General features: G+C 42.5%; 2 protein-coding genes across 2 annotated transcripts; one reads left to right on the top strand and one right to left on the bottom strand.

The window, feature by feature from the left end:
• Positions 1-377: 377 nt before the first annotated feature.
• Positions 378-4,414, bottom strand: LOC118793337 (fibrinogen gamma chain-like). The gene is made up of 9 exons (XM_036551476.1): positions 4,177-4,414; positions 4,024-4,068; positions 3,646-3,832; positions 3,427-3,511; positions 2,733-2,863; positions 2,260-2,393; positions 1,996-2,180; positions 1,453-1,730; positions 378-741 (listed from the first exon to the last, which is right to left on the bottom strand). The coding sequence occupies exons 1-9, from the start codon at positions 4,237-4,239 to the stop codon at positions 554-556; spliced, it is 1,296 nt and encodes a 431-aa protein (XP_036407369.1). The 5' UTR covers positions 4,240-4,414; the 3' UTR covers positions 378-553.
• A 2,591-nt stretch (positions 4,415-7,005) lies between these two features.
• Positions 7,006-15,275, top strand: LOC118793571. Its single transcript, XM_036551795.1, has 12 exons — positions 7,006-7,335; positions 8,032-8,132; positions 8,675-8,744; positions 9,187-9,317; positions 9,477-9,565; positions 10,355-10,454; positions 10,841-10,884; positions 11,671-11,748; positions 12,530-12,726; positions 14,188-14,252; positions 14,337-14,443; positions 15,088-15,275. Exons 1-12 carry the CDS (start codon positions 7,065-7,067, stop codon positions 15,257-15,259), a joined length of 1,425 nt encoding a protein of 474 aa, XP_036407688.1. The 5' UTR covers positions 7,006-7,064; the 3' UTR covers positions 15,260-15,275.
• The last annotated feature ends 388 nt before the right edge of the window (positions 15,276-15,663 follow it).

Below are 15,663 nucleotides of genomic sequence, written 5' to 3'. Positions count from 1 at the left end.
CATACACTTTTGTAAACTGCATACAGTACACTCTACATATACTTATGTATACAACTGTATACTGCAATGTAAACTGCATTCTTACACTGGGGAAATATAATAGTTGATTTAGGACAGATATTTATGACTTCATTTTTATTTTTTGTGTAAATGTTACGCATTCATCCTTAATGCTGTGTTGAATTAGTATAAAGATGTTTCTCTTTACCAAATATACTATACTGTAGAATGCTGGACTGAAGCATATGCTATGCTAAGCTGTTCTATATTATACTATCCTATACCATACTAAAGTATACTATACTATGGTGTTCCTACAAAAATATTTAATAAACAAAATAATAATTCACTTCACTTTGATGTTTTGTTCCATTTTTTAATGATGTTATTCACATTTACACATAAATACAGGCATTTGTACAGACATATCGCAATTGCTCAGACAAACTTCCACGGGACAAAAATGTGGTGCACAATAAAAGACATTACAATGTAATATTTGTGTTGAGAAACAAAGAAAAAAAAGAAATGTTTGAGTTGAAGGGCTCATTCATTAGATGTCTCCCAGACCTCCGAACTGTTTGACGCCCGCCTGCTGCCCTCCGCCTACGCCCATCCTGTTAATGGGTATGATCTTCATGGAGGTCTCCTTCAGAGAATACCAGCGGTTGTGCCACGTCGCCCAAATGATGCCATTATCAAACCCGTATTCACCGGCATCTTTCTCTGTGTACTTGCCACCTGTCAAAAAGGAAAAAAAAAGACTTGCATTTATGTCCGGAACTCCAAAAAAGACACAAGGCAACCTCCTTTTGACCTTTGAGGATCCCAATGTAAGACTTTAGTGGCAAAGCTTTCATTCTTTCACTTAAGTTGAAAACTAAATGTGTTGTTGTATGGTAGACAATGAGGACCAAATTCTGTTGAACGTCTATGCACGAGTGACATCTTTTTTCATATCTTGCACAAAGTTATAGGTTCCGGGCTTGAAAGAACTACACCAAGCCCTCCTGGTGCACAGTTGTTCAGTGCTTGAGAAGCTTGTGTATAATTATAATCATACTTTACACAATTCATTTTGCAGCTCAATTATGCAGCTCCATGAACTGAAGTGATGAAGAACCAAGGCTATGTCTTCTGGATTTTGGAAAAAAGCGGCAACACTGAGCAGGCTTTTCAGTCTGTTTCTTTGAGCTGCTTTGTACAACATTAAACAGTGTGTTGCACCACTGATCCATCTACAGTATTACTAAAACAATTTTGAATGAACCAAATTAGTCCCATTGCTCTTGGTGAGTGTCTCATTAAACCGAATGAGATCTTACTCGGCATTCTCAGTTAGCTGCACACGCTAAACTCTCAGCTGCTTTGCGTTAGGCTCTGACCACCATGACAGTAGGTGCCTGTGTTCCACTCATGACACCAGTGACATCAGACGAGCGGGTGCTGTACCTTTGTAGTATTTTCCGTTGAGGTGGGCGGCGTGGCACCTGTTCATCCACCAGCCTGACCTGTCCTGGAGGGCGCAGTTCCCCTCGTACCTGTCATTGTCCCTGTCACTGGTGCTGAACTGCATGCCGTTGTGGGAGGTGTAGATCTTGTCACTGGGGTCATCGCCAAAGTCGTAGCCATCGAAGGCGTCGCCCGCGTCCCCTCCGAAGTAATAGGCGTAGGTGAGCCGGTACTGGTCTGCCTCCGACCCCACTTTGAACATGGCGTAATCAGCATTCCTTGATATGGGAAAAGACAAACAGGTGAACATGATTTCTCATGACCGTTTACAGTATCACATGAAACATGTTAGTTTGACTTTAGGAATCCTCAGATGTCACCATAATTTGTTTCAAATGCCATGTGTATTTTTTGTCTTGCTCCATGCTCTTCATGGACCCTCCAACAGAGAGGAATATAATGGAATCTCAAGAGAGGGGCTGTAGCTGAAAACAGAAGTGAAGCTGGAGCATCATTTCAAACAACGTTAGCAGTTGGCCATACTTTTTCTTCCCATCCCAGTCGGTTAGTTCTATCCTCAGCACGTATGGAATGTGGGACTGAGTAGACAGCAGGTGCATCTTCTCGTTGCCCAGCCAGAACTCTGTGGTGTCGTCCGGAGACAGGTAGCCGAAGCCTTCTTTGTACTGAATCCAGTTCTTAGAGAAGTCAACGCTGCCGTCGCGCCTCTAGAAAGAGAATTATCCAGTTTTAGACAAGGTTAGCGGGATACTGCAGCTCTACGTTTTGGGGCTGAAAACAACCTACCCTTTGAAGTACTGTCCAGCCACTCCCAAAGCTGTCAATCTCACAGTACACCAGGAACTGCTCCTTGGCTTTCAGGGGCTTAACGAAATATAGGCCGCTGACCCTTGCACCTTTGTTGGCAATTTCTTGACAATCTGATACCAAAAACAAACAAACAAAAAACACTATAATGCTGCATGAAAAATGGATCTTTCCCCTTCTTTCAAAAGGAAGAGTTTATTGTAGTGGTGAGGAACAGGCTTTGTGACCTAAAGGTTGCCAGTTTGATTCCCAGCTGACACTCTGCTGTTATAGTTTTTTCAAAGATACATAATGTGAATTGCCTCAGCAGTTGTCCAGCTGTATCAATGAAAGATATGTATACTGTGCAGGCTGCTCTGGATAAGAGCAAGTGCAAATGCAAGCTTTATAAATGAATAAACTGTTCTGTTGGAAGCAAGCTCATGGTTAGTAGTGCAGCATCAGTACGATACCTTTTCCTGTGGTGGGTTGGATCTGGACGGTGTCTTGGCACGACTGTTTGCATTTCTGCTCCAGCTTGATGGACAGTTCTTTGAGCTGCAGCATCTTCTTGTCATTTGAATCTAAGATTTGCTGAAGGCCGCTAGGAAAAACAGACGAGTTGTTATCAGTATGTCACATTACATTAGTGCCTTTGTAGCATAGTGATAAGGCGCAGGGCTCGCAACCTAAAGGTTGCTGGTTCAATTCCCTGCTGGGGCACTGCCGTACCCATCGGAAAGCTAATTAACTCAGAGCTGCCTCAGTAAACATCCAGCTATATAAAAGGATGACATGTAAAAATTGTAACTTATGTAAGTTGCTCTGGATAAGAGTGTTTGCTAAATGACAATAATGCAATATTACATTTTAGTTTTAGTATATTACAGTATGTTTTTGTATGCATGGGCTCTATCCCCAAATGGGACAAATAGCATTAATGTATAGTATTTCATACTTTTTTATCAGTGTGAGACACACTGGCATGTTTTTCATGCTCTAATGTTGGACAGAATATTCAGTTTTGTAGTTTATAAAACTATTTCAAAGGCCATTAGATTGGTGTGTTGTGAATATAGGTATTAAGCTTGACATCAGTCCTTACAGGGTACATTTCACCAAGACTGGTTTACCCTCGTCTTAACAGAAAGAAAGAGGATCACTCACTTTATCTGAGCCTCTTGAGCAAGGATATTTCTTTCAAATCTCATGATGTCGTCCAACATGCTTGTTGCCCTTCTTATGTAAACATCTGCAAAATAACAATAAAAATAATGAACAATAATGAACACAAATGACAGACAGAGATGTACTATGTTCTACATTCTGTGTTTTATAATGAACGAAATTAAAGCTGTAGTTATGCTTAATACGTTCACAGTCTACCTGGAGAAATGGACTTCTGGGCTTGTGAGGCAGAATCTTTCATGTAGTCCACCCTGTCTTGGGCACCTTTAGTTAAATTGCTTATATGTTCCAGTAATTCTTCCAGATCACTCAGGTCCTTGTCCACTTTGGGTTTATAGCTGTGCAGGTAATCAGCTACTCCACATGTTGTGGGGCAGTATTTGCCCTGTGGGGGGAGAGTATTTTATATATTATTGTATGTGTGTGTGTGTGTTTGACGAAAAAATTAGCATGATCTACATTATACATAGCTTTTCAAGGGGTTATTTTCACAGGCATCAACTGCCACTTGCTGTGTTGACATCTCCTCATATGCAGACATATATATGCACCCGTATTTAGTAGTAGCATACTCACAAACTCATCATTCGGTATACATGATTCTGGACTGTGTTGAGGTTGCTGTAAGACAGAGAAACAGAAGACACAAGAGAGGCTATGTGAATCCTTGACTCGAGACAGACAGACACTGAACAAACTTAAGCAGGTGATTAAATGACTGGCACTTACTGCTGATGAAAAGGAGCGCAGGAAAAGGAGGAGGGTTGTTGTGTACAAAAGTGCTTGAGCCATAACGCCGTTGACAGTCCCTGGAGAAATGAAGCCCTTCGAGCGGGTCAGGATTTTTATCTGCGCGCGCTCCCATGGAGGGAGGGAGATAAAATGCTTCTACGCACGCCGGGGTCAGCAAGTAGACCTAGCCACCTGTCACTGGCCCCCTGCTCACCGTTCGAAGAATGCTTAGTCAGCACCTGTCCCAGGAGCATTGTGTGAAATTGAAGCAAAGGTGAGCAGCTCCTCCTCCTGTACAGGTGAATGGGTAGTCTATGGCAGTTTAGAGAGCCATAAGTGGATACACTTATATTCTATTGTGCTGGAATTCACTCTGGATAAGAGTGTCTGCTAAATGAATTTAATGTATTGTAACTTATGTTTGCCTATGTCAAACTTGTCATGGCTTTGTTGTATGCTGCCTTTCACGTAAAAAGGCCTTATTTTTTTGTTACTTTTATGAAAAAACATTTAATCAGCATTTAATTGTATTTAAATACAATCAAGCAAAATCATTACACCCGATATTTGTGCCATGATGACTGATAGTTAGATTGGTACTTGGGCTGTGGTAATGTAATGAGCTGTGGACTGCAGCTGCAAAGCTGAGGGGGACATTAATGAGCACACCTGAAGTAAAACAATGAAACAATGTGGCGTCACAGAATGAACTTCCCTCATTGTAAATGTGTGGTTCCTGTTCCTTTTTTGTCTTGATAGAGGCATTATTGAGTGCCACTCCAACGTCACAGACACTGCAGCCAAAATCAACATCTACCTGTCTTTTGAAAAATTATTAACTGCAACAATAATTAATCTGTCCCAGAATGCCTCACTCTTTGGTGCTGGATGATGCATTGGGCACCAAGTATGGGTGATTTGATAATGGTTATGTGATTGTTGTTTGACATTAGAACAGTCTGGCCAAAGGAGACTCCTCTCAATAACCATGGAGCAGGTAATACATTTGAAATGAATTCTGTTTTTGTGTTTCCTTTGCTGAGCCTCTAGCTTTCTGCTGAGTAGCCTATTCTCTGCACTGTTTGCTGTTGGTTCCATATCAGCAACAAGGCCAAATCACAGTCTGTGTTTTGTAGGACGCACAGCTTTAAGGCCTTAAAGAGAGCTCTCACAAAAGCTAGTCGCTGATCTAAAGGGAATCAGTTAGTAAATGTAATCTACCAGTCAGGTTTCTTCTTTGCACCAATTTATCAGAGCTGATAATGGACTCCAGGAGAAATGAAAAATGTGATGAGAACTATTGCTACCAAGCACATGATCATGTCTTACACTGCATGCACCACAAAGGGCAGCAATCGGGTGTGAAATAAGACCAGTGTAGAGCAGGACACCTCCTGCTTTTGCACCTGGACTGAGACCCAAGTAAAGGCCGACTAGCCTCTTCTTTGCCAGAGTCCAGACTACTACTAAGTGTTGTCACGCCAAGCTGAATAAGACACATGCTGGAGAAAACACTCCAGTAGTTGTTGTTAACCTCATGACACCGTCACCCTTTTAGGAGCAGGGAACTACTCATGGCTATAAGGCTTATTCTGGCCTTTGGGCTGGCTCCACGTCTTCACGAATACACCACACTGGGCAAGGAATAGTGAGAAAATAAGCAGGCATGGATGGGAGAGGGTATGCTTAGCTGTTTGGTGCAAGAATAAAAAGTGGAATCATGCAATGGTTAGTTAGTGTGCTGCCAAATGTGGCATGGCTTGCGATCTAACGCCTGAGCCTATATGTCCACATCCGTTTGTATTTTATTCCCTATGAACATAGCAGTGCTTGACGTTTCAATGTGGGTTACATTCCTGGGAGTAAAATGGATGGGCGTAAATTACAGGGGGGGTGGGGGGTTTGTAACCCCCCCAATAATCAAAACCAGCCAATACAACCCCCTCTCCCAAATAATCATATTCATGGAGACCTCAACCCCCCCACTGTTCAACCCAAAGTTACACCCTTGAAAATGGTGGCACAATCCATGTTGTGTGAATCATATAAAAAACGGGAATATGAACTGATACCTATGAATTGTCTTTTTTATGAGCAGCAAATACTTTATCAAGTAGACATCTGCTCCGAAGGTGCTTTGTAGTTGGAATACTGTGATCGCATGTTTTTCCCTGTCGTGAAACTGGCTATACAATGACCTTGTGGTCGCTCCGCTGGGAAAGCCGACAAAGCCATATAGAATTTAAGATTAGGACAAATTGGTTATGTCAAATATTTGCCAAAATTTTTAGACATGGATTGTGAAATGGCATTGATTATTTTAACAAATAGAACTGACCTTCATAACTAATCTATACAAAATTACAAGCACAACAAAAATTAGATACATATTACATATTACACACACACACACACACATACACATCTATACCTTATATACCTTGTAATGTTAATCTTGTATCGGTATCTGCCATTAATTGTTGGTAAGTTTGCACCCAACTCGTGTCAACTTGCATAATTTTGAATTTACAATATTTAACTGTTTAAACTGTGTTACATACCACAATTAGAAACGAAATAACATGTATATCTACGTTTAAATTGGAATAAAATGTGAACAAAAAACAAACGTACTTACGAGTCTGTGACGACTCCTTCCCTAGATGGGACCTTGCAATTTTTGCGATTTGTTCGGAACGCCACCATACATCACAAAAGACCCTAGTGCCCTCTGGCGTTTAATGAAAGAACGTGGCTTCCAACAGGAACCATTGAAATGCAATTTTGTGTGACTGCCCGGTAATTGTTTCGTGTGGCACACAATACTTGGAACTTGACTTTCTGAGTACATTCGATTAATAAATTTGACGGACCTTTTTCAGATCATGTTTAAGATCTTACATTTAAGTCGCAGCGTCCATGCATCAAGTATACACCGTCAAATATGTGGACGTCATTCGGTTAGTTTATCTTCTTGCCATGGAAAAAAGTTGCTTCACTCTGGCAACATCTACAACTGCTCCATAAACGCTCGGAGGAGTGGAAATGCCAAACAACATAGGTATCATCATGAAAGCACGAAACGCTTTTCATCGGCCAAGACAACTGTGCGAATCGGATGCGCTTCGGGTTTCTGGGGAGACACAGCAACTTCAGGTAGTGTGAAAAATACGGCTATTGCAGTCAAAAAGAGAGTTTGTGTCCCTGACATAACCTTTGAAGCTAGCCACTTGTCTGTTGGGTCTGTTTTGTCCCCGCTCCTCAGTTTTGAACGTAAGGCTGCATCCCAGCCACACTGTATTTCAGGTGACGTTTCACTGCATCGCGTAGCTGGCTAACTTAGTGAAGTAGCTACACAGCTCCTGGAAGAGCAATCCGTTTAGACAGCCAGATAGTGTGCAGACTAGTTAGCTTGGCTGCCAGTTACCAGCAGGATTTATGGTATGATAGACTTATTGTTAGACTCTGTTAAATACCTAAGATGCTATTACAGGGTAGGCAAACTCGAGGGCGCTCTTGATCAGAAAGATTTATGCATTTTACCAGCGGCAGAGCACCAACACAACTGCGTGTGTGTTCGGCCGATCAGCTGCTCAATCTACTCCCCCTCACGGCAAGGATAGAATAAATCAGAGCTCACGAGTTCACGTAGAAATGAATACATAGTAACAACATGGACAGTAGCAACATGCAACATTCGACAGTTCTCAGTTTAATAAATGAATGAGGCATTGAACACCGTTGTTGGTAAAGAACAATGAAATGCTAAGTTTCTTAGCATCCATGTCCAGTGACTTATATGTCAGCTCGGGGTTCTGATGTGATTTACTAAGCTTCCGCTTTACATTACAGTCCCCCAGCTCATATATGGAGGGAAGCTGGACTTCTTGGTTTTCGATTACCTCTCAGAAATCACAATGTCACTGCTCACAGCTGCCAAAGCAAAGGTTCCTGTAAGTGACCCATTTCCGTTTTTGTACTTAATATAATGTGAATTACTTGTCATGTGAAGAGAGAATGCAGTATCCGAGAGAATGCAAACTGCGGGGTGTTTGTGTCATTGTGTTGATTTTGAATGGTAGCCTATTATACTTTTGTAAGGCCTAAATTGATGTGCTCAATGACTGTAAGGGAATGGTCTTCTGCGAGGAAGTTGTATAGTGAGCAGAAACAATGCATCTTACTCAGAACATGTGACTCGATATAAATAACTTGACAGTTTTACTTGTTGCACCATTTCATAGTTGTGCAACATTACAGTAGATGCTGGTATGAATCCTTTATGTACTGTATGTATCAAATGCCCAGAATATGACTGTTTGTGCCCCCCCCCCCCCCCCCCCCCCCAAACCTTTGGGAGAAACCAGTTGAATCCCATGCAGAATCCTTTGTGTACAAGAGTAAGCCCCTAAGAACTCACATCAGGCTGCAACAGATGCATTAAACAGAAATGGAATGCCTGTATATTTACAGTGAGCTTTTTTTTCTCTTGCAGAACATGGGATATGCTCCCGATTTTGTGCAAGTTGCCATATCTCCATTCATCAAAGACATCCATAAAAAAGGTACAAGCACCAGGAGGTCAGAGTTAAGGTGCTTATGGAAAAAGGAACTTGAGTACCTTGTTGAGCTGAGAATTTTGTCCCCAGTACTTCAGCCTGAAACCCACTCTCTGCAGCTACAACCTGCAGATCTCCTTATAGCCTCAAGCTGGAGTCAGTAGCCATTCAAACCTTCTGAGCATTATGCAAAAAAATGAAGATTCTGCAAATCTTGAAAAATGAACCATAATAACAACATTGGAGTGTTTGAAAATCACACTGCACTGATGTTCCTGAATGTATATAGCAAAGCTCGCATGCTCAGATTGTGCGGTTGATAAATGGTCCAGCCAAACGTGTTGCTGTGGAAATTTAGATGGGCGGTACGCGTTTAAAGCGCTGTGTGTTGGGTACGCTGTAGCATGTGTGCCAGGCTCAGGGTGACCATGCGTTTGGCTCCGCTCAGGGATCCGGGTGGTCAGCAACGCTGGGGGAGTGAACCCGCTGGCGTGCGCCGCGGCCTTGCAGGAGGTGGTGCAGAAAGCTGACCTGAACCTCAAGATCGCCGTGGTAACCGGGGATGACCTGATGCCTGAGGTAAAGAAACTGACCATTCTCATCCAGTCCCGACTGAGCAGCGCTTTTCTCAAAAGCTTTCACCAAAATAGCTAAAATATCAAAGTTTTCGCAAAAAAACTGAATTTGGTGAACGCTGGCTTTGTTGTAAATGTGTTTTCGTTGTTTTGCCCTCTCCAGAAAGACTCATTAAAAGAGCTTAGGATGGCAGACTCTGAAAGTAGGAAGCCGCTTCCCAAAGGCGTTCACAGCATGAACGCTTATCTGGGGTAAGGCCTTATAATGCTCTTAAAGATTTCCCGTGTTATTGTTAGGTTACATTACATTTCCTTAGCAGACGCTTTCATCCACAGCAACAGAGATGGCATTGCATCACACACACAAAGGCTTCCTGTTCCTGGAGCCCAGTTTCTGTCAGGTGGAATAATACCCATCATGCCGCCGGTCTGGTGGCCATCATGTCAGGTTAACAGAGAGATAAATTAAATAAGGTTTATCAAAGGAGTCTGCAAGAGAGGTATCACTTCATGAAAGTATTACAAAGTAATCTTCTCTTTCTCTACAACTTCTCAATTCTTTTACCATAAAACCCCATTGTTCCAGTTATTTCTGTGTTGAAACCACAATCAGGGTGCTTTAACCCTTTAAAAAAGTCATTCTCACTCTCTTTGACTTTGCTGGTGCACACAATGCAAACATTCATGTATAGAGGCATGCATAAGTCAGTGATTACCTAGTAACTGGGAACAAGTGTATGTTCTTTGAGTGCATGTTAATGTGACCTGGATAACACGTTTCACGCAGAAAACTGCATGTGAAATTAAGCGATAAGACCCTCAGTATTGATTTGAGCTCTTAAAGGTGCAGATTAAGTATTTTCTCACAGAACTTATCTCGCTAAGTACAAACTCGGGGGGGGGGGTGTTCTGATAAAGCACAGATCTTGATTTCAGTTTTTCCTTTGTTTTTGACGCAATGTTTGATCATTGCACTCGTCCCAGCCCCATCTTTCACCTGGGTATCTACACTTAGTGTTGTGTTCTGTTCCCTAATTTCAGCGCTTTACCCATCAAGAGGTGCCTGGACCTGGGTGCGGATATTGTTGTGACTGGGCGATGTGTGGACAGCGCGGTGGTGCTGGGCCCCCTCATGCATTCGGTACGGTATTACTGACCCGCTGTAGACTGTCCTCTCACCCTAGCCGTCAAATTCCATGCTGTTTAAACCTACTACTATGTGAAAGCTTTTGGGAAGAGCCACCCAGAAACTCCCAGCTGGTTTCATCCAAACAACAGCATTTCCATTATAAAGCTGTATAGGTCAGTGAGGGGGAAAAAAAAGAAAAAAAACAGTGCTTGTTGATTTTACATAGCTTTGAATCCAGCTGCAGATGCTATTGCCGTTGTATTCCTGGATCCATGATTCATTCTTGACCCCCAGATATCATTAACTCCTGAGCTAACAACACAGCTTGCCAAAGCGATAATGTCTCATTAAGCAGTGAAATTTCAGTTTTAATGTCTCTGATCTTCATTTTTTGGCAGTTTGGGTGGAAACAGACCAGCTATGACTTGCTGGCAGCCGGAAGGTAAACACTGTGTTGTTGTCCTTAGATGCAGGAACAAGAAAACAAGTTTCAGGGTTGATATAAGTTCACACACAAGGACATATGAGACAGTGGGCTGATATTCTTTTGGGAAAGGAGGTATATAAATTTAAGCAAATGCTCAGCCCTGTGTTAAATGTGTTAATATCGTGAAGACCATAGACTCAAATTTTTAGATATTAACTGTTTCCCATTCACAAAAATAAATCACATGACCTGGGTTCAGCTACAAAGCAGTTCATTCAGACTGATTAAATGGAGAACCCTTCACATTGAGATATTTAACATTTAAGGCATTTATGGCTGCAGCTGCAAAAACATCTGAACTCAGATATCTGGTGTCTTACATACAGCAGCACATTGTACCCAGAAATTACGACCTGCATTCCGATATTGCTGTGTATGAAACCAAAGGCCTCTTTGAAGTGTTGTTCATGTTACCACAGACAAAAGGTGTTCTTATCATCTGCTGTGGAGATGCAAGATGGTCAGGGTATCAGCAAGCCAAAACATCCAGGCTGTCTCCGGAACCAGACCGAGTAGCACCAGCTCAAGTAGACCTTGAATCTCACTAGCAAAAATACCACAAAAGCCTTTCAGTACATTTCCAGTCAGGACTAAGACATAAAATGCATATAAAAACATCTTACACAACTGCACCGTACTGTGTAATGATAATGACTGATTCGTTTTTATTCTGTAGTAAAGTAATGTGTTGAAAATATGATGAAGTAAGTGTGACAGTCTTACCAGCTCTGTGTCTCTTAGCCTTGCAGGCCACCTGATTGAATGTGGGGCTCAGTGCACCGGAGGCATATTCACAGACTGGCACAAGGTTCCAGACTGGTGAGGCAATTACAGTTGAGCAGGACCCCTCTCCTTCTAAACTGCCCCCTTGTGAACATTTTGACCAGGGGTAGGTAGCCCAGTCTAGTGAGTGGAGAGTGAGGCTTTGTGAACCCCAGAATGGGTGGAGCAATCACATTGGGTTTCATTATTTCATAATAAGGAGATTGGACATCTGTTGTTAATTTCAAAACCATCCACTTATTTTTTTTTTGTTTTGTTGTTACTGAAATGATTTCAGATGACGTTACCATATAAAATACACTGAGGCAATCTGTTGCGGAAATATGATACTTGTTTAAGTGGCCATTCTTGTTAATTGAGTAACAAAGCAAATTGAAAGCAGGTTATTTATTATAGGATATTTGTTAAGTAAAGGCTTTCTACCTTCTTAATTTTTAGGCTTGCTTTAGAGCTTGCTCCTTTCTCCACTGTAGATAATCTGGGTCTCTCTAAACAGTCAGATACCTCACACCTTAAGCGCAGAGCCTCTATCATTCAAATACCTTAATAATGGCTCCAGTTGTGCAATTGAGGGTTTGGTTACAACAAATGCCAGCTCAACTTCTGGCACTCCAGGGACACAGTAAAATACTCCTGATTTAGACCAATGTCCCACTGTCCACAGTCCCTGCAGCCACCCTCTCCGCTTCCTTTTGGATGGTTCTGCATCACATAGAGGCTGTTTTTTTTTCCCATGCTTTACACGCTTGATCAGAGAATTCATCCCTCAGTTTGTTCCCATAGGTCAGTGTAACTGGTGTTTCTTTCCTTTGCCCAGGGACAACATGGGCTTTCCCGTGGTGGAGTGCTCCGCGGACGGGTCATTCGTGCTGTCCAAGCCGCCGAAGACGGGGGGCCTGGTGTCCTTCGGCACGGTGGCGGAGCAGCTGGTGTATGAGATCGGGGACCCAGAGAGTTACCTCCTCCCAGACGTCACCTGCGATTTCTCCCGGGTCACAATCACCGAAGTGCCAGGTCCCCTTCATTTTGTTTAACTTAAATTATGGCACCAGTCAAAAGTTTGGACACACCTACTCACAGAAAGGTTTTTCTCTATTTTCACTATTTTCCACATTTAGAATAATAATAAAGTCATAAAAACTATGAAATAACACAAATGGAATTATGCATTGACCAAAAAAGTGGTAAACAAATCTAAACTATCTTACATTTTAGATTCTTCAAAGCAGCCAAAAAATATTTTTTAAAAATAATAAGAAATTCGTAAATAGGCATCAACTGCACTATATACTGTATATTTGTCTAAGAAATATATTTCAGGCATTGAAGCATAAGTCTTTATATAAACATGATTTTGAATGCATGTTTCCCATTATCTCTATCAGGCGTGTCCAAACTTTTGACTGGTACTGTATGTTTAGCAGAGAATGAAACGATGTTAGCGATTTTGTTTATGACGTGGGAAAAAAATGCAAAAAACGTGCAATGAATGATGTAGTTTTCTTTCAAACGTGTCAAGCAATCTGTGAAAATGACAGCATCCGTGAATATCAAATCAGTTTGTATGGGGAGCTCTGCATATTTTTTTGATGTATCAATCAATTCAGTGATTTGTTTTGGATAGTTACAGGCACACATTTTTAAAAGTCAAAGTAAAGCAACCATTTTCTTTTTAGCATTTGGTACTAAACTTATCACTTATTTTATATTTAGCATTTACTACTTTGTTCATGTATAATATTACAGATTGTTTTATTGTATTACATTTACTGTTCTGTAAAAAGTCATAAGCGCATTAACTGTAATCATGGTTTATAATAATGACCTAGAAGTGACCTAAATTCACAGTGTGTGAACCATGCAGAGAAATGACAGGAGGCAGATGGATCTTGCTTGACCGTAAACTGAACTGTGCCTCGCTAATGAACCCAAACAGGCATGTTTGAACTCCAGCTGCACCGAGCCCTGACCCTGAATTTATATTCGGCACTCCTTCTGGTCCCGGACCAGAAGGAAATGGCTTGCCGCACTCTTAAAATTTCAGGCAGGGTCAATAAGGCGGTCGTGTTCTGGGCCGCTGCACGAGGCATGGCCCAGCGGTGTTTATTTTACTATGCGAAGTAGCAGCCTGAACTCATGCGAAATGGAGGCCGGGATTGAGGGTCCTGTGGGGGCACAGCACTTCAGTAGTTTGGCTGGATTACACCTTCACTTTTTCCTACTGTCTTAAATACAATCAAGGAAAGAAGCAAGTAGTAGCTCCTTGTTCACATCATCAGATTCTTATTTGTCAAGAACGTCATACTTCAATGCTGTGGTGGCATAGTTTCCCGTATGCTTTCCAGTGCTGTGTTCTCGAAAGGCCTGGTGGTTCTCCTGAAGCCTGTCTTAGGGCTGGCAGGTGAACATTTGAGAGAGGAAGTAGGGCTCTCTAAGCAAGCGTTTCATTGATGTGTGTGTTTTGTGTCCCGTTAGATGTGGACGGAGGAGCGGTCAAGGTTGTGGGCGCCAGAGGGTCGCCCCCGCCCAGCGATTACAAGGTAAAGGGTCCGTCACGGCTGCGTGGTCTCACAGCACTGCTGTGACCCCGCTGTCCTTCAGCGCCGCTCTCCGTGCCCCTCCAGGTGTGTGCCACCTACATGGACGGGTACCGGGCCACGGCCGTCTGCCCTGTGGGAGGCCCGCGAGCTGCAGAGAAGGCCCGACGAACAGCGGAGAGCATCATCAAGAGGCAAGCTGTTTCAGGCCATCTCTCTGATACATCACCCCAACAGTCCTTCAAACCACCCAGATTACCCTGTTGGAATTGCTGTAACAGTGGCATCAAAAGTTTCATATATATAATTTAAAAATGTGCTTTGCTGACATTTGGTTTAGGCAGTGAATGGTAGTGTCAGCAGCATCTGGGAGTTTCGTTAATGAGACCACCTGTTGACAGCATTGTAAATATATTTCCTTGATGTGTGGTCCATTTTCTTGAGTAATTTAAAAAATAAACTGTGCAAAAGGTGATAATAAGCAGTATTTAATGTTTAAATATGGAAATTTTTGAAGCACGACTATAGCACTGTGATGTTAATAAAAAGGCAAAGAACAGTCTTGACCCATTTCTCTTTTGCATCTCGCATGCAGGATCTGGTATTGTCCAAGGTTGTTCCTTTATTTCCATGAGTTTTTCCCTCAAATGTCATTTGAACTGAAGTGAGCTGATTTTAAGTACATATGACTGATTTAAATGATGAATTGGTCACTGAGTGTGGAGCTCCTCTGACTCAAAAACAGGGTAATAAAATGATGAAATCACTGGCAGTTTGAGCTGAAGAGGTGGAGTATGTCCAGGGTTCTAATGCTGGTCTCACTTCTCTGTATTCTCAGAACACGGAGGATCTTCCAGCAGCTGGGCCTGGAGGACTACAGCGCTGTCAACGTGCAGGTGCTCGGTGCTGAAGACACTTACGGACCGCACGGCAACAGCAGCAACGTACGTTCCTCTTCTGTTTTCATGGATTTTATTCAGCGCGTTATAAAGTCCCTTTTCTCTTCGTAAAATGGCTGATGTTGTCCGGTGCAGAGGTGGGTTGTGTTTACCGAGCTCCGATTGGCCAGCGGCTGTCCGTCAGTGTCCGCCCGCCATCGGCTGATCCTCGTGGGACGTTAAACCAGCAAAACAAACGTTAGCCCGCATCGCTGATGATGTAACGTTAAATCAAGGGACTTAACTGTGCCACGGTGAAGCCGAGGATTTTCCCTTTGCCAGGATCCTTCTCCTCCGTGAAAAACAGCCTGACGTTCATTTGCATGCCGCTTTCATGGAATTAGAGACTAAGTGGATTTTCATGCTCATCGTTTCGCTCAGAAGTTGGCTGCATTCAGCGCGGGTACCGAGTCTTGGTGGTCAGAACCTTCGGACAAAGACCCGTGGGCTGTCTGTAACTGCCTTAAAATGTAGGT

Source organism: Megalops cyprinoides, chromosome 18 (genome assembly GCF_013368585.1).
Source record: "Megalops cyprinoides isolate fMegCyp1 chromosome 18, fMegCyp1.pri, whole genome shotgun sequence".
NCBI lineage: Eukaryota > Metazoa > Chordata > Actinopteri > Elopiformes > Megalopidae > Megalops > Megalops cyprinoides.
This window is presented reverse-complemented; position numbering and strand designations above follow the sequence as displayed.